General features: G+C 35.4%; 1 protein-coding gene across 1 annotated transcript in view; it reads left to right on the top strand.

Moving 5' to 3' along the window:
• SMC2 (structural maintenance of chromosomes 2) overlaps positions 1 to 20,507 on the top strand; it is a 213,143-nt gene that overhangs the window by 128,339 nt on the left and 64,297 nt on the right. Inside the window, exon 13 of the mRNA XM_089089305.1 lies at positions 13,678 to 13,893. Within this exon, the coding sequence (XP_088945431.1) occupies positions 13,678 to 13,893 (216 nt within the window). The remainder of the gene's footprint in view (positions 1 to 13,677; positions 13,894 to 20,507) is intronic.

Genomic DNA, 20,507 nt, shown 5'->3' with positions numbered 1-20,507 from the left:
TTTATCAGATTGGTTTATCCATCCGATACACCCAAAAGCGTTTAGGGCGGGAGGGGCTAGTTGCCCTCCGATCTTTTTTCACTCTGAGAAAATGAACTACAACGTTTAATTTCCATTCAAATGAACCCTCTCTGAAGTTTATACGAGCATAACTTCCATAAGAACAATATATGCCCCCAGAGCAATACTTACAACGCCGGCCCTGGGGGAGGAGGGGGGGCAGTGTCGACACAGGATTTTTTCTTATCTAACCTTTGAACTATTTATAACGAAATGACCATATGTAAAGGAGTTTTTGTTATATGATCTTTGAACCATTTTTAACAAAATGGCTACCTCAAATTGGGGGGGGGGCAGTTGCCCTCTGATCACTTTTGACTCTTAAAAAGGGCACTAGACCTCTTAAGCTACAATCAAATGAGCCCCCTTTGAAGTTTATACAACGAACCCTTGTATATGAAGTGCCCCTGGGAAAAAAATAAATGGATTGTGGAGGGAGGCTAGCTGCCCTCCAATCACTTTTGACTCTTAAAAAGTGAATTACGACTTTCAATTTCCAATCAAATGAGCCCTCTAGGAAGTTTATACGAGCATCCCTTCCATTACAACCATATATGTCCCTAGGGCATAATTTATAACGCCTACCCCCGGGTCCTGGGGGGCTGTGTTGACACCGAGTTTTTTGTTATCAGAACTTTGAACTATTTTTAACAAAATGTCTGTCTCAAAATTTTTATCTGATGCATTTAGGGCATGGAGGAGGGGGGCTTGTTGCCCTCTGATCTCTTTTGACTCTTAAAAAGTTATCAAGAACTTTCAAGTTCCAATCAAGTAAGCCCCCTCCGAAGTTTATACCAGCATCCCTTCCATAAGAAATATATATTCCCCTAGAGCGTTACTCATAATGCCTGCCTCCGGGTCCTGGCGGGTTCCGTCGACACAGGGATTTTTCTTATCTGACCTTTCAACTATTTTTAATGAAATGGGTATTATAAAAATTTTATCGGATGGGCTTGGGGAAAAAAGGGTGTGTGGGGGGGGGGCTAGTTGCCCTCTCATATCTTTAGACTCTTAAAAATTGAACTAGAACTTTCCATTTCCAATCAAATAAGCCCCCTCTGAAGTCTATACGAGTATCCCTTTCATAAGAACCATATACGCCCCCAGGACAACACTTACAACGTCCATCCCCCTGGCTCTGGGGCGTGTTTTTGTTATCTCATTTTTGAACAATTTCCAAAAGACTGGCTATCTCAAAACTTGTAGCGGACAGGTTTGGGGGAAAAAGAGCATGGGGGGATAGTTTAACTCTCTTGACTCTTAAAAAGTGAACTAGAACTTTCAATTCCCAATCAAATGAGCCCTCTATGAAGTTTATGCGAGCATCCCTTTCATCAGAACCATACATGCCCTCAGGGCATAACTTAGAATACCTTCCTTTTGGCCCTGGGGGGTTCTACTAACACTATAATTTTTCTCAACTGTCCATGGAACTATTTTTAAAAGGCTACTTATCTCAAAATTTTCATCACGTGGGTTTTGAAAAAGAAGACGTGGAGAGAGGGGGGGGGCTAACGGCCCTTGGATCTCTTTTGACAATTAAAAATTTAGCTCGGAATTCCAATATCCAATCAAATGAGCCCTCTCTGAAGTTTTTACGAGCATCCCTTTCATACGAACAATATATGCCCAAGGGCATAACTTACAATACCTGCCCTCGGGCCCTGGGGGATTGTGACGACCCCTGAGTTTTTGTTATCTGACTTTTGACCAATTTTTAACTTAACGGTTGTCTCAAAATTTTTATTGGATACATTTGGGGGAAAAGGGGCGTTTGGGTGGGGGGGGGGGCTAGTTGCCCTCCAATCTCTTTTTACTCTAAAAAACTGAACTAGAACTTAAAATTTCCAATCAAATGAGCCATCTCTGAATTTTTTACGAGCATCCCTTCAGTAAGAACCATATATTCCCCCAAAGCATAACATACAAGTTACAACACCTGCCCTCGGGCCCTGGGGGGCTGTGTTGACCCCTGAATTTTCTTTATATGGTCTTTGAACTATTAAAAAAAAAACTATCTCAAAGGTCTTATCTGATGGGTTTGAGGAAAAAAGGGCGTGGAGGGGGGGGGGGGCTAGGTGCCCTCCAATCTCTTTTCACTTTTAAAAAGTGAACTAGAAATTTCAATTTCCAATCAAATTATCCCTCTTTGAAGTTAATACGAGCATTCCTTTCATAAGACCCATTTATGCCCCCAGGGCATAACTTACAACGCCTGCTCCTGGTGGGTTGTGTCGACACCGTATTTTTTGTTATATGATCTTTGAACTATTTTTAACAAAATAGCTATCTTAAAATTTTCATAGGATACATTTGCGAAAAAAGGATTTGGGGGAGGGGGGGAGTTGGTTACCCTCCAATGTCATTTGACACTTAAAAAGTGAACTAGAAATTTCAATTTCCAATCAAATGAGTCCTCTCTGAAGTTTATACGAGCATTCCTTCCATAAGAACCATATATGCCCCCAGGGCCTAACTTATAACCCTTGCCCTGAAGACTGTGGGGGGAGTGTTCTGCTCAAACATATAATTTCCAGAACTTTCAACTATGTTGAACAAAATGGCTATATCAAAATTTCGATTGGATGTGTTTGGGGAAATGGTGGCCGTAGAAGGGGTGTCAGTTGCCTTAAAATCACTTTCAACTATTAAAAAGGGAACTAGCCATTAAATTTCCAATCGAATGAGCCCTGTCTGAAGTTTCTAAGACAATGTTGTCTATACAAAACGTTATATGCCCCCAGGGCATAACTTACAACTCTCGCCCTGAGAGCTGTGGGGCAGTTGTCATCCTCAAAGACCTAATTTCCAGAACTTAAAACTACGTATAATAAAATGGCTATCTCGAAATCTTGATCGGATGTGTTTGGGGGAATGATGGACGTGGGGGGCGGGGGGACTAGTTGTCCTCCAATCACTTTTGACTATTAAAAAGGGCACTAGCCCTTTGAATTTCCAATCAAATGAGTATTTTTTGAAGTTTCTACGACAACACCTTCTATAAAAACCTTATATGCCCCCAGGGCATAACTTAAAACCCTTTCCCTAAGAGTTGTGGGAGAGTGTCCTCCTCAAAAACATATTTTCTATCTGGAGATCAACTACGCTGAACAAAATGGCAATCTCAAAATTTTGATTGGATGTGTTTGGGGTAATGATGGGCGGGGGGGGTGGGTGGGTTAGTTGCCCTCCAATCACTTTTGACTATTAAAAAGTGCAATAGCCCTTTGAATTTCTAGTCAAATGAGCCTTTGTTTGAAGTTTATACGACAAAGACTTCTATAAAAACCTTATCTGCCCTCAGGGCATAACTTAAAACACTTGCCCTGTGGGTTGTGGAGGATTGTCCTCCTCAAAAACATATTTTCTATCTTGAAATCAACTACGATGAAAAAAATGCATATCTCCAAATATTGAGGGTAGGTATTGCTGTGACTGTTGGGCTTGGGGGGGGGGTAGTTGCCCCTCGGTGACTTTCAACTATTAAAAAGGGCACTAGCCCTTTGAATTTTTTATCGAATGAGCCTTTTTTGAATTCTCTATGACAAAGCCTTCTTTAAAAACCTTATATGCCCCCAGGGCATAACTTAAAACCCTTGCCACAAGGGTTATGGGGGAGTGTCCTCCTCAAAAATATACTTTCTATCTGGAAATCAACTACGCTGAACAAAATGGCTATCTTAAAATTTTGATTGGATGTGTTTGGGGGAATGACGGGCGCGGGGGGGGGGGCGACTAGGTGCCCTCCGATCACTTTTGACTTTTAAAAGGGGCACTAGAACTCTTGATTTCCAATCGAATGAGCCCACTTTGAAGTTTCTACGACAACCCTTTCCATATGAAGTGTCTCTGGGGAAAAAAACAAACAAAAAAAAACATTGGAGCCGTATGGCCTTTACTATATCAGAGGCAACGCTACAGCGTTGCCTCTGATAGTAATCAACTCGACATATTGTTATTTTGGACCCGGCTTTCCTTTCACCGAGTGAATCTCGGTCCCATATAAGAATCTTCCCCTTAGACACCAAAAAAGTAGTTCCAATTTGTCTTATTTGTAGCTTTGCAACTAGGGACTACAAAAGAAGGACCGATATGAACTTCGATTCCACGTAAAAACTTTAGCAGGAAGTAATCAACAATTCAATCGTTATTCATCAGGCATCTTGTTGTAATCTAACTTTTGATCATTCTCATTTTTCGGTTTTAATTTGTTCAAAGACATTTCGGAAGAAAAGAACGTCCCAAGTCATATACGAGCTAACAGTAAAAAGGATTAGATTTCAAATTATTTCCCTATTTTGAGAAAATCCTTTTATTTTCAGTCAATAAAACAAAGAAAGATATAACTAATACTTGTAATCGCACTTTAAGAAGATTAAATAAAAAATAAATTTTTCTTAACTGAAAGTAAGGAGCGACATTAAAACTTAAAACGAACAGAAATTATTCCGTATGTGAAAGGGGCTGTCCCCTCGTCAATGCCTCGCTATTTACGCTAAAGTTAGACTCTTTCTCACAATTTTTTTTTTTAACAATAAAAAACTTTAGCGTAAAGAGCGAGGCGTTGAGGAGGGGACAGCCCCTTTCATATACGGAAAAATTTCTGTTCGTTTTAAGTTTTAATGTCGCTCCTTAGTTTTCAGTTAAAAAAATTTGTTTTTTTAATTTAATTTTTGAACATTTTTGAATTAATACATGTTTTTATTTTGGCTCACCGTACATGAATAATTACAACAAAATTTGCATATTCATTTTACTTTTATTTGGTGAAATGACTTTCTCGAAAGTTGCTTAATTTTGTTTACGAACGTTTTTATTAGTAATAATTATATGTAACTTACGAATTAACTTACGTAACGAACTTCTATATTCGTATATTTTTAATACGTATATTAGGGGATTCGCCCCCTAGTCGGTACCTCGCTCTTTACGCGAAAGTTCGAATTTTGTTCCACTTCTTAAAAAATGACCCCTTAATCACAAAGGCCGCTAATTAGAATAAATAGCTCTTATGAAAGTACTAAAAAATCTTTAGCTTAAAGAGCGAGGTATTGACTAGGGTGCGGGCCCAAACATTTACTTAATAGTTTCTGTTCGTTTTAAGTTTTATGTTGTTCCTTACTTTCAGTTGAAAAACTTTTTTTTATTTCATTTCTGATCGTTTTTTTTTAATAATGCTGGGAAATCCGGCGCCCCCTTCATAGCATTATCCCTTCCTCTATGATATCTTCCTCCATGGAAAGATCCTCCCACATAACCCCCCCCCCCCCCACACACACACAACCAGGAGAAATACCCCCTGAAAACGTCTGTATACTTCACAATAACCAATACTAACTCAAAATTTTGATCGGGTGACTTTGGGGTAAAAATGAGTCTGGGAGGGGGCCTAGTTGCCTTCCATTTTTGGTCACTTAAAAAGGTCCCTTGAAATTTTAATTTCGTTTGAATGAATCCTCCCACGATAATTCTAGGGCCAATGGGTCGATACGATCACCCATGGAAAAAAAAACAATCACGCATCCGTGGTCTTTCTTCTGGCAAAAAATACAAAATTCCACATTTTTGCAGATAGGAACTTGAAACCTCTACAGTAGGGTTCTCTGATACGCTGAATCTGATGATGTGATTTTCATTAAGGTTCTATGACTTTTAGGGGGTGTTTCCCCCTTTCTTCGAAAATCAGGCAAATTTTCTCAGATGCGCAACTTTTGATGGGTAGGACTAAACTTGACAAAACTTATATATTTGAAATCAGCACTAAAATCTGATTCTTTTGATGTATCTATTGGTATCAAAATTCCGTTTCGGTTACTATTGAGCCGGGTCGCTCCTTACTTACCAGTTCGTTACCCCGAACTGTTTGACAAGGGAAAAAGAAGTGAAGTATTTTGTTGACATTCCTCAAAGTTTTGGTAGGTTGCCAAGGACGCTGTCAAGTTACTGTTTTTGAACAGTTATTAACTAGAAATGGACTTTTTACGTCTAGATGGCGGGGTGGGGGGAGGTCGACACCCCTAGGCAACCTCCTATGGGTGATTACTCTTGGTTATTTTGTCTGTTGAAATAATTTCCCTATTTTTAGCGCGTTATGTAATTTGGCCCCCATTCTGAAATATTGGGGTGTCACAGGATACGCAGGAATTTGTTTGGGGTGAGGGAATCATCAAAAAACAAATTTTATTAGATAATTAGAAAAAGAAGTGTCCATAAGTGCTTGAAAAATTAGGATTTCAGGAGGGGAGGGGACCCTGAAACCCCCTCCCCCTGGATGCGTTCATGAATCCAGCCTTCATGTAATGATTCCTTCTTTGGCAATTGTATTTGTTCTTGTGCTGGTTAATTTGTTGGGAACTAAACTGAACTCATCTTGTACATTGAAAGGAATTATAATTAATTAGGGAAACCCCGGTGAATTTAAATTGTTCTGTTGATTAGCAACTATTGACGTATATTCCGTTCATGTCTGAATGTTCAGATTGCCTCCTTGCTATGACTTTAATCGATATCATGCTAAATTACGCTATAAATACATATTTGGAATTGCTTTTGGATGGAAATTGATTCTACGGAGAGATAGATGAAATAAAAAAAAAATCATTGGAAATTATCTGAATGTATATATATATATATATATATATATATATATATATATATATATATATATATATATATATATATATATATATATATATATATATATATATATATATATATATATATATATATATATATATATATATATATATATATATATATATATATATATATATATATATATATATATATATATATATATATATATATATATATATATATATATATATATATATATATATATATATATATATATATATATATATATATATATATATATATATATATATACACCATAAAGAAAGAAAAACGAGCAAAAATGGGGTTTTTACAGGCCAAATGAAAGTACTGAAAAAAACACAACAAAGCGAATATTTCGAGAGGACAAACGCCTCTCTTCTTCAGCGCGAAACGAAATAATGTATCCAAAAACAAACGCGGAAAGTCAATGTGAAAAGAACCAAAAACACCAAAGAAAAAACCAAAAATTTAAAAGATGAATAAAATCAATAAAAGCCAAAAAATTAAAAGAATTAAAACCAAATACCTAACAACCATAAAAGCGAGTTATTCGCCAGTATTCGCGATTTGCAGAAAATCCAAAAAACTATGAACTGCCATCGACGGATCCTAGCGAACAACTGAGAGAGAAAAGAAAACAATTCATTCACTCAAAAAACAAAACGAACCAGCAATTTTTTAGATTTTTTGCAAATCGCGGATGCACAAAAACCAATATATATATATATATATATATATATATATATATATATATATATATATATATATATATATATATATATATATATATATATATATATATATATATATATATATATATATATATATATATATATATATATATATATATATATATATATATATATATATATATATATATATATATATATATATATATATATATATATATATATACACAAAAATATATATATATATATATATATAAATATATATATATATATATATATATATATATATATATATATATATATATATATATATATATATATATATATACAAATAGCAACGAAGACCACACTGCCTTTCCATCATAAACAAATAAGAAGAACAACAGGGAAATTTTTTATACAAGATAGTGGAACGCAACTTTAAATGAATATTTCGACTCTATATCCAAGGGCTGTCCTCAGCAAAACAGACGAAGAGAATAAAAACACTATAAAAGAAACTTACATTAAAATTCAATCATTAAAACTGTTTAAAAAAGTTTTAAAACAGCCCTAATATCATTACTTCAAGGAAGTTCAACCAGGACTCATATGAGTCCTGGTTAATCCAGTTAATCAGAGAATACAACGTGAGTTTATGTCCTATCAAGTATTTGTAGCTAGGCGTAGAGCACCAGACAAAACTTGGACAAAATTCAGGATTTACTCACCATAAAACACGATCCAGTCTGATATTTTTGGTAAAATTGTCAACCAAGGGCAGTCATTTTAAGAACATAAATTCCCATCTGGCAGATCTTTTGCATTCTACCAGAAGTCTTCATCTGTTTTTAAATTGAGATTAGTTGCTTTGTCCGTTGAACGTGGGCCGTGCCGATCGTGGGCCGGTCTCCCCTATATATATATATATATATATATATATATATATATATATATATATATATATATATATATATATATATATATATATATATATATATATATATATATATATACATATATATATTATGGGGGATTGTCTTCCGCAAAAACATATTTTCTATCTGGAAATCAACTACGCTGAACAAAATGGCTATCTCAAAAATTTTGATTGGATGTGTGGGGGAATGACGGGCGTGTGTGCGGGGGGGGGGGGGGGTTGGTAGTTGCCCTCCAATCACTTTCGACGATTAAAATGGGCACTAGTCTTTTAATTTACAATCAAATGAGCCTTTTTTTAAGTTTCTACGACAACGCCTTAAATGAAAACCTTATATGCCCCAGGTCAGAACTTACAACCCTTGCCCCGAGGGTTTTGGGGGAGTGTCCTCCTCAAAAACATATTTTCTATGTGGAAATCAACTACGCTGAACAAAATGGCTATCTCAAAATTTCGGTTGGATGTGTTTGGGGGAATGACGGACGTGGGGGGGTGGTGGTGGTTGCCCTCCAATCATTTTCAACTATTAAAAAGGGCACTAGTCTTTGAATTTCCAATCGAATGAGCCTTTTTTGAAGTTTCTACGACAACGTCTTCTATAAAAATCTTATATGCCCCCAGGGCATAACTTACAACCCTTGCCCCAAGGGTTGTGGGGGAGTGTCCCCCTCAAAAACATATTTTCTATCTGGAAATCAACTACGCTGAACAAAGTAGCTATCTCAAAATTTTGACACCCTGCCGGTGAATATTCCAAAAAGGGTTGTCGGCTACCCGAACCTCGTACCAGATTTGGCATCATTCCAACAAGGGTCGCCGGTAACCCCAGACGCGATAGCACTTTGATCTTCGGATTTTCTGGTCACGTTCATATTTGAAAGGAGTAGGTTTCTTGGCTAATTCGTTGACGGCGGTGAGTCACTCCTCTCCGTCAACTCGCAGAGGCCGTGGTCTATGTCTGGATCTTCCACCTTTTCGCATTTGTCCTCCTATAGAGGATCCTCCTACTATAGTATACTGCAGTGCCATACAATTCGACCCATTGCTGGAGGAAAGTTTGCAAACTGACGGGACGTGCACATACCAGTGGGCTCTATACAGTGTGCATCCAATGGACCTTCTTCCTCCTTCGCCTGTATTTATGTCCCCCGGTCGAGGGAACTCCATTTCTTATCATGGACCCCAAGAGGCTGGGTCCTTCCTTCGTCAGGGCGTCCATTGAATTGGTCCGTGCCAACTACCATGGACTTGTCTCAATTGCTTGAATTGCAATGGTGTCCCACGATTTTTCACCTTTTTGGTTTAGCCTCTACTTAAAAAAAAAAAAACAAAAAAAACTCGTTTTCAAAATGGACTAAAAAGTAGAAAATAATATTTTCCTGAGAATCTATGTAGGCCTATATAAGTAAACTGAGGGAGACAAAACGGATTAGGCTTTACTTAAAACAGAGATAATAATTTGATCTAAGTTATAAATGCACAAATGAAAAAAAGTCGTTGATTTGAGGAAAACGAGTTAAATGATTAAGTTTGGTAATGCCCAATCTCTTTTGTGTCCATCATTTTCAATTATATTCAAATATTCTCGGGAAAAAGAAATCTCAACTTTTTAGTTCATTTTGAAAACGATTCTTTTGTCTTTTTCGACTTTTCTTCTCCAAGAGTAAAAGTTTGTTAGTCTTTTCTAAGACAAAGTGTGTCTTACCTAAGATTAAAGCCAAAGTTGAAAGAGCGAAGTTGAAACTGAAAACGAGCAGAAATTGTTGTTTCACAGTATATCTGACATATATCAATAAACCCCTTTCATATACGGAATAATTGCTGTTCGTTTTAAGTTTTAATGTCGCTCCTTACTTTCAGTTAAAAAAATTTTTTTTAATTAAATTTAGTAAAGCATTATGAAACTTCATTGTAAAGACCGGGGTGGATCATTGGGCAGCCTGCCTCGTACACGGAACAATTTCTGTTCGTTTTAAATTTTAATGTTGCTTCGTTGCTTTAATGTTGCATCGTTCGCTGACGACTCTCCATGTCAATTCTTTATCATTACTATTATCACTTTTATAAGTATTACACGCTTCCCATCTTAATTAAAAGGAACTCTTTTTAACTAATTTACCTTCTAACTATTTACCTATCTAACAATTTACCTTCTATTCTCCTAATAGTTCAATAACAAATAGCTTGACACAAGAACAATGTTATTGAGTTTTTTATTCAAACAGTTCGTGGTAACGAACTGTAAGTAAGGAGCGACCCGGCTCAATGGTAACCGAAACTCTAGAAAACGGGTTTTGGATACCAATAGATGCATCAAAAGAATCAGATTTTAATGCTGATTTTAAATATATAAGTCATCACGTTTAGTCTTACCCATCAAAAGTTACGAGCCTGAGAAAATTTGCCTTATTTTCAAAAAAAGGGGAAACACCCCTTAAAAGTCATAGAATCTTAATGAAAATCACACCATCATATTCAGTGTATCAGCGAACCCTACTTTAAAGGTTTCAAGCTCCTATCTGCAAAAATGTGGAATTTTGTATTTTTGCCAGACGAAAGATCACGGATGCGTCAAGTTCAGTACTACCCATCAAAAGTTACGCGCCTGAGAAAATTTGACGGATTTTAGAATAAAAGGGGAAATACCCCCTAAAAGCTATAGAACCTCAATGAAAATCACGCCATCATATTCAGCGTATCAGAGACCCCCTACCAGGGCCGTATCCAGGATTTTTGTTCAGGGGGGGTTTTACTAATTTTTGACTTTTGGGGGGGGGTTACTAATTTTTGACTCAGTTTTCGACTAATTTTACTGATTTTTACCTAGGTTTTACTAATTTTCGACTTTTTTTCGAGTCGGTCAAAAATTTCGGGGGGGGGGGGTTCAAACCGGGTAACCCCTCCCCTGGATACGGCCTTGCCCCCTACTGTAGAGGTTTCAAGCTCATATCTACAAAAATGTGGAATTTTGCATTTTTTTTTTGCCGGAAGAAAGATCACGGATGGGTGTTTATTTGTTTTTTTTTATTTTTTTTCCCCAGGGGTGAACGTATCGACCCAGTGGTCCTAGAATATCGTGGGAGGGCTCATTGGAACGGAAATCAAACGTTCTAGTGCCCTTTTTAAGTGACCAAAAAAAGGAGGGTAACTAGGCCCCCTCCCACGCTCATTTTTTCTCAAAGTCACCCGATCAAAATTTTGAGATAGCCATTTTGTTACGCATGGTCGAAAATATAATAACTATTTCCTTCTGGATGACTTTATCCCCCGAAGTCCCTGGGAGGAGGGCTGAAAGCTATGAACTTTACCCAATGTTAACATATAGTATTGATTATTGGGAAGTATACAGACGTTTTCAGAGGGGGATTTCTTCTGGTAGTTGGGGGGTTGGTGGGTGGGTCGGTTGGGGGTTATGTAGGAGGATCTTTCCATGAAGAAAGTTTTCATGGGGGAAGGGAAATTGTTATGAAGGGGGGGGGGGCGGATTTTCCAGCATTATTTAAAAAAGATCAGAAATTAAATATTTAAAAAAAAAAGTTTTTCAACTGAAAGTAAGGAGCATTATCACAACTTAAAACGAACAGAAAATATTACGTATATGATTGGGTTCACCCCCTAGTCAATACCTCGCTCTTTAAAACAAAGATTTTTTAGTACTTTCATAAGAGCTATTTATTCTAAATAACGGCCATTGTGATTAGGGGGTCATTTTTAAAGAATTGGAACAAAATTTGAAATTTAGCTTAAATAGCGAGGTATTGACTAGGGGGTTATAATACCCCCTAATATATGTATTAAAAATATATGAATATAGAAGTTCGTTACGTAAGTTAATTCGTAAGTTACGTACATTTATTACTAATAAAAACGTTCGTAAATAAAATTAAACAACTTTCGAGAAAGCCATTTAACCAAATAAAAGTAAAATTAATATGAAAATTTTGTTTTAATTATTCATGTACGGTGAACCAAAATCAAACCCTGCATTAATTCAAAAACGTTCAAAAATTAAATAAAAAAAACAAGTTTTTTTTAACTGAAAGTAAGGAACGACGTTAAAACTTAAAACGAACAGGAGTTATTCCGTATATGAAAGGGGCTGTCCCCTCCTCAACACCTTCCTCTTTACGCTAAATTTTTACTTTCTCACAACTCTTTTTTTTAACAATGAAAAACTTTAGCGTAAAGAGCGAGGCGTTGAGGAGGGGACGGCCCCTTTCATATACGGAATAACTTCTGTTCGTTTTAAGTTTTAACGTCGTTCCTTACTTTCAGTTGAAATTTTTTTTTTTATTATTATTTAATCTTTTCACAAGCTCAAGAATGAAATCACTGGAATGGGCTTATTGATTCTGGAATGAGCTTGAGTTTTTGCCTAAATGTCTTAAAAGGTCATGCGCAATGAGGGTGGGTGGCGGGGGTGGAGATGAGGCTCCCTGTAATGTCGAATAATCTATGTGTGTTTCAAGTTCTATTAATACTCCATTGTGGCACAGTAATAGGTGTACATCAGTGAATTACAAGATTACAAACTTTTTTCAAGCTGTTGAAAAAAGGGCCTCTGATTTCACCGCCGTCATCGAAGTTAACGACACATTGGCTAGTATGACTTTTATTTTTTATTGATTCGTATTTCGTTCTTATTTCCCATGTTAGCTTTGTTCATACCGGCGATTTTCTAAGATTTTTCTTTTGGTTGTTTCAAAGCTATGAAGCTTTAAGGGCAGTAAGACATTTCCGTCAGCGGTGCCACGTTGAACTATTAAAATAAATAAGCAGAACTAATTAGTTAAATTCCAAAATATTTTGTAGTCCTTAATGAATCAAACGTTAATAATCCCTCCACAACTTACCTGTGCCGTATGTCAATAAAAAAGCAGGGAGTTAGAATTACTGGATCTTTACAAAGAGAATTGATATAATGTTTTTTGAGAATTGATATAAAAAAGAGAATTGATATTGTGTTTGTTTGTAAACTATTACCATTTCGTAATAGTTCGATTCGTATTTTGATTCGTATTTCGTTCGATTTCATTTCGATTCGTATTTCGTTCTTAGCTCTATTTGTCTTGTCGTCATTTCGTAAATTGTTCGGTTATAAATCCACAATAAAAGTAAAAAAAATAGAAATGATTTCGGTTGTCTTTGGATGGTCTCCAACAGTAGACCAAAATCAGTAGACCCAAATCTTCTTTCTTCTTAATTTCGCTTTCATGATGTGGTTTTGCATGATTAAACAACGATTTTCTGTTCAAAAAAAGTTTTCCCATGTCAAGCAGTGGTTTTTAAAGGCTATTTCAAAAATTTATTTTGGAGGACTCGCTACTAATTCTCTACAAGAATCAACAGAATGAAATATTCAAAATTTATTTTAGTAATATTTTTTTACAGTATTGTGACCTTATACGTAAGAAGAGGATTGTAGAAGCAGACAAAGCAAAAATTCAGGACGTTATCCTTCAGCTAGATGAGAAGAAAAAACAAGTTCTCCAACAAGCCTGGGAAAAAGTAAATAAAGACTTTGGTTCAATATTCAACACGCTATTGCCTGGAACGGGTGCTAAACTACAGCCTGTGGAAGGACAGTCCGTTTTGGACGGGCTAGAGGTATGTCAAATATAGATAGACAGAAAAATAATGTGGCATATACTTCTTTCTTAGGATTGGGAAAATTTATACCCCCTTCCCTCAAAAACTAACTCTAAATTTCCTTACGCCTCTCCCCAATATGAAAGACAATATGAAATATGAAAATATAAAATAAAAAAAAAAGGAAAGACAGCTTTTCCAAAATTTAGTTGGATCCCCAAGCCACGCGACAAAACATGTTGTGGCTATAGAACTGCCTATTAAATTGATAACGTTTCCATGAAGCTTATCGAATATATGCAATATATATATGTATTAGGAACTACTCGCTTTTTTCTGGGTCCAAACATAAAAAAAAACTACACTTTTTGTATTATGGGATACATTCTGCGGTCTAGGTCCATTGGTTGTCTCGTTGAAGATGCTTTAGGTACCTGCTGTATAACCTCAGGCGATAGTTTTTAGATTAGTGATTGGCTGGGAGTTACAAGCATTATACAGATTATATTAAGAAAGATAGGCAGAGGCGTAGCTATGTTTTTAGCGCCCGGGGATAATGTCGATTTTTTGACCCCCTTTCCTCCCCCTCCCACCATCACTACCACAATATAAAAAGATCAAAGTATTAACAAAAAAACTCAGTTCTGTGTCCCTTTAGAGCCTGCGCCCGGAGTCAGCCGTCTGTCCTTACCCCTCCCCGAGCTACACCACTTAAGGTAGTTAGATGGAAATATATTTTACCGTGAAAATGAAGTAAAATTGTTAATTGAATTCGAGTTCCATTCGTCACAGTCTGCCTATATTTTCTGTCATATGAATTCATCTATCTATAAAACAAAAATGAATGTATATCTGTCCTGTATGCATTCTGAACATGTTACAACAATAAAATACCATAAAATACAACAGGTTATCGGCACATCAACTTGTCGGGTTCACGTGTTACTCATCTCAACTATTTACTACAGGACTGTGTTGTCTATATTTCTTTTCAAAGGATATAGCTGATATTGTAATTTCCATCTAAAAATGAACCGGAAAAAGAAGTTCCTTTGGTTGTATTCTCCCGATAGTGGAGCCTTGAAGAGCCTCGGAATGATTAAATGCTGGAAAGTTTCGATACTGCGATACCTACCACATGTTAATAGTGCTTCAGCATAGCGAAATATCGGCACCAATGGACTTCGGAATTACTTTCGAGGACCACTTCGATTTGTTGAGAGGGTGTTGAATGTGTATATATATAGTACCGGGAGCCCAGCGGCTTCCCCACCGGGCCGCGGCACTCGGCACGTGGCAGGCTTCTATATATAGATTCTCACTGTCGCTTATATTCTAAACACATACAATTTGAGCCTTTTCTTGATGTCATGACGTCCAAATGGACCTTAAATTAGAAGTGGTGCCTTTGTAAAATTACATTTTTTTCATTGAACCTTAAACTGTTGCCTCGGCTTGTATTTTGTCATTATTAAAGACATATCGTCTAACCTTTGTTTCTTTCAATTGTTCAGGTGGTGGGACAAAACTTCTTTTTCTTCCAACTATTTATCTAGTCCAGGTTTTTTATTTTCAAAGGTATGGAAGGCATTGACGACCACCTTTGTTTCTTTCAATTGTTCAGGTGGTGGGACAAAGACTTCTTTCTCTTCCAACGATTTATCCAGTCCATATTTTTGATTTTCAAAAGTATGGTAGGTATTGATGACCTTATCCATGTCAAAATCCAAATACAATCATCATCGCTAACATTTTCAATTTGTTTGGTTCATTACACTTCGGCTTATCTTTCGTCAATATGAAATACGTATCGCCGAACCTTAGTTTTAAAAAAAAACAAAGGTATGGGGCACGCGACAGGCTTCTGTATATAGATTCTCACTGTCGATTGTTTCCTAAATGCAGACAATTTGAGCCTTTTCTTGATGTCATGACGTCCAAATAACCTTAAATTAGAAGTTGTGCCTTTTTAAAATTCATTTTTTTTATTGGACCTTTAACTTTTGCCTCGGCTTTTCTTTTTTCATTATGAAAGACGCATCGCCAAACCTTTGTTTCTTTAAATTGTTCAGGTGGTGGGACAAAAACTTCTTTTTCTTCCAATGATTTATCTTTTTTTTTAAATTCAAATTAATTTATTTAACATAAAAAATACAAACAAATTTACAGCAGCCATCTAAAAAAACGCGAAGGTTTGTTTACGATGGCTGCAAATCCATTATTATAAAGCTCTACATCCACATAACAACTATCTCTTTGCGGAGAAAAATCAGCATTTGAATTAAATCAACATAAAGAACATCTCCTACTCTAAAAGGATTACACTCTAGAAATCGCAAGTGAGAAATATCACTCATCATCCTTACAACATCCACTAAAAAAAAAAAAAAAAAAAAAAAAAAAAAAAAAAAAAAAAAAAGAGGTAAAGAAGAAAAAGAAAATGAGATACTTCTAACTAAATCAACTATGACAAAATCAATAAGTATCAGCTAGGCTATAGAGCCGACTCCGTGCGCTTTGGCTGGGTAATTTCGTGAAAATGCGACCTTAGTCTGACCAAACAATTTTCATACCAAACATTATTCCAATTCAAATTTCTAATCATTCAAATTATAAACCAAAAGGAAACGCTTCAAACTACTCTTGAGCTGCAATCTACTTCAATCTACTCTTGACTCTTCAATCTAATCTACTTTTGACTCATACGATAAATAAGGGCTAACAATAGAATGATATGCTAAAAGTAAAACATTTGACGGTATTTGGTTTTTTAGTCACCTTATCACACCCATCCCCTTTAAAATCTTAACTGCCGCAAGAGCACAATGGTATTTCCAACTTGAATTAAAATCAAGACTAAACCCAAAGTATTTAGCATCATTTACATGCTTTAAAAATTAACCATTAAAAACAATGTTTTTATCTAAAACACATGAAAGCCCATTGCTAGAGAATATCTTGAAATTTGTTTTTGAAATATTCACTGCCAAATAAAAAGAATTTGTAAAACTTATCGTTTCAGCGAGGGCCTTATTTGTCTTCTCAATTAACTGGTTCAGACAAGTAGCATTAATTGTAAACACCGTGTCATCACCAAAAGACGTTATCAGTGCATCTGATGTTTAAAAATGCATGGTATCAACGTAAATTAGATAAAGAAGTTGCCAAGCATGGAACCCTGAGGCACACCAGAATTAACGATAAAAGTTTTTGAAATAGAACTTCGAAATACAGACTCGAATAATATGCTGGTTAAGATAAGACTCAAACCATTTCAGAATAACCCCTTGGATCCCTAAACGGCTTAGCCTACACAATAAAATTTTATGAACCACCGTGTCAAAAGCCTTTCTAAAGTCTATAAATACTGAAAGTACCAGTACACTTTTTTCGAAAGCACCATTAATGAAATCTGTTAGGTGATGGACTACATGTATTGCAGAGTGGTTTTTCCTGAATCCAAACTGGGTATCACTAAGAAAACTGTAAGTAGTAAGATGGTTATAAAGTCGTCGATGCATCACTTTTTCACACAGCTTAGCAAATAGGGGCAATATTGAAATTGGCCTCCAATAAGACGGATCAGTCTTTGAACCCCCTTTATGAAGCGGAATAACTTTAGCTTCTTTCAGCCGAGTAAGAAATTCATCTTTCTTCAAAGGAAGGTTTATCAAATAAACAATACAAGACAATATATATACAATAGTATGCTTGAACTTTTTCAGATTAATTCCATCATTCCCTGATGAACTTGATTTTACCAATCCTATTATCTGTCCCTGTTTTTCATTTTACAAGGTATGGAAGGCATTGACGACTAACTATGTTTCTTTTAATTGTTCAGTTGGTGGGACGAGAGCATGATCTTTTGCCTCGGCATGTCTTTTATTATTATGAATTATGCATTGCCAAACCTTTGTTTGTTTAAATTTTTCTGACGAGACGAACACCTATTTTTCTTCAAGCAAATTATCTAGTTCATATTTCTGATTTTCAAAGGTGTAGCATTGATGACCTTATCCATGTCAAAATCCAAAACCCAATCATCATCGCTATCATTTTCAATTTGTTTGCTTCGTTACACCTCGGATTATCTTTCGTCATTATGAAATACGTATCGCCGAATCTTCTTTTTTTTTTTTTTTTTTTAAAAAGGTATGGTAGGCACTGATGACCTTATTTATGTCAAAATCCCAAACACAATCATCATCGCTATCATTTTCAATTTTGACACGTTTTGGTTCTCACTGTCCAGGTTGATGTTCATTGACTCGCTGCTCTTCATTTTCATTTTTGACTCCCTCACTTGTTTGGTGTCGTATGTCTTCTAACCGCTTATGTCTTTGTCCTTCATTTTCATTTTTAACGCGCTCTAATTGTTGTTTCCAAATATCTTCTAACCGCCCATGTCTTTGCTCTTTATTTTCATTCTTGACACGTTTTTGGATTTTGATTACTTCCGACAACTTAGTAAAGGTCTTCGCTTTAGCTGTCTGTATTGGTGTTGTCTCAATTGATGGTCCAGGTTGTCAAATTACACATCTTATCACGTTTGATAGTTCAGATGTTGGTTCCAAAGAATGATCATTTATAGTAAAACTGTAATTGCAAAATTTCGTTTTAATATTTATATATTATATAAATAACTGTTGCGTTCGAAACTCAACAATCTTATTTATGCTATGCATGACATCATATAAGAAAATACTTATTTGATGCCATATATTATGTCATAAGAAATGCTTATATAATGTACTGATCTAGATCGTACTGATCATGAACTAGATCGTGTCTCTATGCGAGAACATCCCAAGATACCAATTTTCCAAAAAAAATATGGAGCTGTTTTCGAGAATGTATATATATATATATATATATATATATATATATATATATATATATATATATATATATATATATATATATATATATATATATATATATATATATATATATATATATATATATATATATATATATATATATATATACATATATATAATGTTCATTATTTTATTACATTTTATTCATTTAGTTAATTACTCTTTCGTCTTGATAGGATAATTAACATATCCGATAACCCTTTAAGAGAGGATCTAAATTACACTAATTTGCTTAATAGCCAAAAGCCAAGAATTTTGGCATTTGATAATGGTAGCAAATAGCTGAAGGAGACAAGGGAAATTTTTTCCACGTCCATTTACCTGGTCCAAAGCCAAATTGTCCCAGCCTTATTTCCTTACTTGACATAAAAGCTTTGCAGTAAAGAAAAAGATTCTGTTTGGATCATAAATAGACGGAGCTGACGTGATCCATTCTTTTGCTTCATCGCTTCCCTTTGAACAAAGAATGGTAGAAATAGCTTGAAAATCTAGCATATATCACTTCCAGGAAAATTTAAAGTACATTTTGTTTTGAGCTCTTATAGACAGATATTAATGGGGTCTGGAATATTATGTCGATGACAGTATGTTTAAAATTATTTTAAAGTAGAGCAGGGAGGAGGTGCTAATAAACGGCAGTATTTGTATTATGCACTCCACAGTTTCCGGGATATCGTTAAGATGGACCCTCTTGTTCTAGAACAGTTCCGGTAGAGCTTTTTTAGTCTTGGAAAAAGTGCTGCTTTTAACAAAAACGAAATAGTATTAGTCTAGTTGCGTTACTTTGGGGGATTAGGGACATAGTTCAACTGAAACTTCCTTTCAGTAAGTAATTTTTTGGTAGGTAAGGCAATATTTTATTTTATTAAGGGAAAGCGCTAACGTTGCTATTTTCGCTGCTTTTCTAAAACCAAGAAGCGTATAAGTTGCTGGTGCAAAAATAACTAGAATTTTGAAGGCTGGTAGTTTGATCACTTTGTCTCTACAGATAAAGGTATAAATAAAAAATACATATAATAAAAATAAAATAGCATTTGAAATAGTACTTATTTTTGTTTTTCTATTTAAGGTTATAGAGACCAACTAAATGGGTTGATTCGGCTGCGTACGTAATTTTCTGTGCTGAGGTCTTTTTTCTACGTTACTATCCAGGTCAGGCATAATTTAGTTCATATTATTTACGCCAAGTATAAACTTTGACAGTTAGAAAGTCCTTTCACATTAAACAAAAGTCCTTTCCCACTAGGCTATTATGCAATCCATAAAAAGATCATAAATATCGTTTGAAATCATCAGATCATCATAAGCAAACTTTTCAAAAATTAAAATTGCGGAATAGAGATGGAGATCAAGCGTGAAATGGTTTCTGGGAACATTTATTAATTTATTTCCAAGATTTATTAATTACTCACCCAGAAATCCCATTTTGTTACTGCAAAATTGACTTTTCCAGAACATAAACTTAAAATCCTAAGTAGAGCTTGAGTCTAACTAGTATCGCCTGTGATATGGACAAAGTTTTCTTCTTAAGATTATATATTCTTAAAGTCTTAAGGGGATTCGATACCATAAAGAATCAGCCTATCTCCTTCATTTTAAAAATTGTTAGTTTGTGGGGCCAAACTACTTAGAATTGATTGGGTGGCCTTGCCGTAATTTTTGGGCGGCCTTGCCATAATTTGTAGACCTTGGATAAGCGATCCAAATAAACGGCAGCAAATTAAAAGCTGACATCTACAAACCCTGAAA

This window comes from Artemia sp. Qi Xiang Cuo, chromosome 5 (assembly GCF_049724085.1).
Source record: "Artemia sp. Qi Xiang Cuo chromosome 5, ASM4972408v1, whole genome shotgun sequence".
Taxonomy (NCBI): Eukaryota; Metazoa; Arthropoda; class Branchiopoda; order Anostraca; family Artemiidae; genus Artemia; species Artemia sp. Qi Xiang Cuo.
Note: the sequence above shows the minus strand (reverse complement) of the source record. Positions and strands in the feature narration are given on the sequence as shown.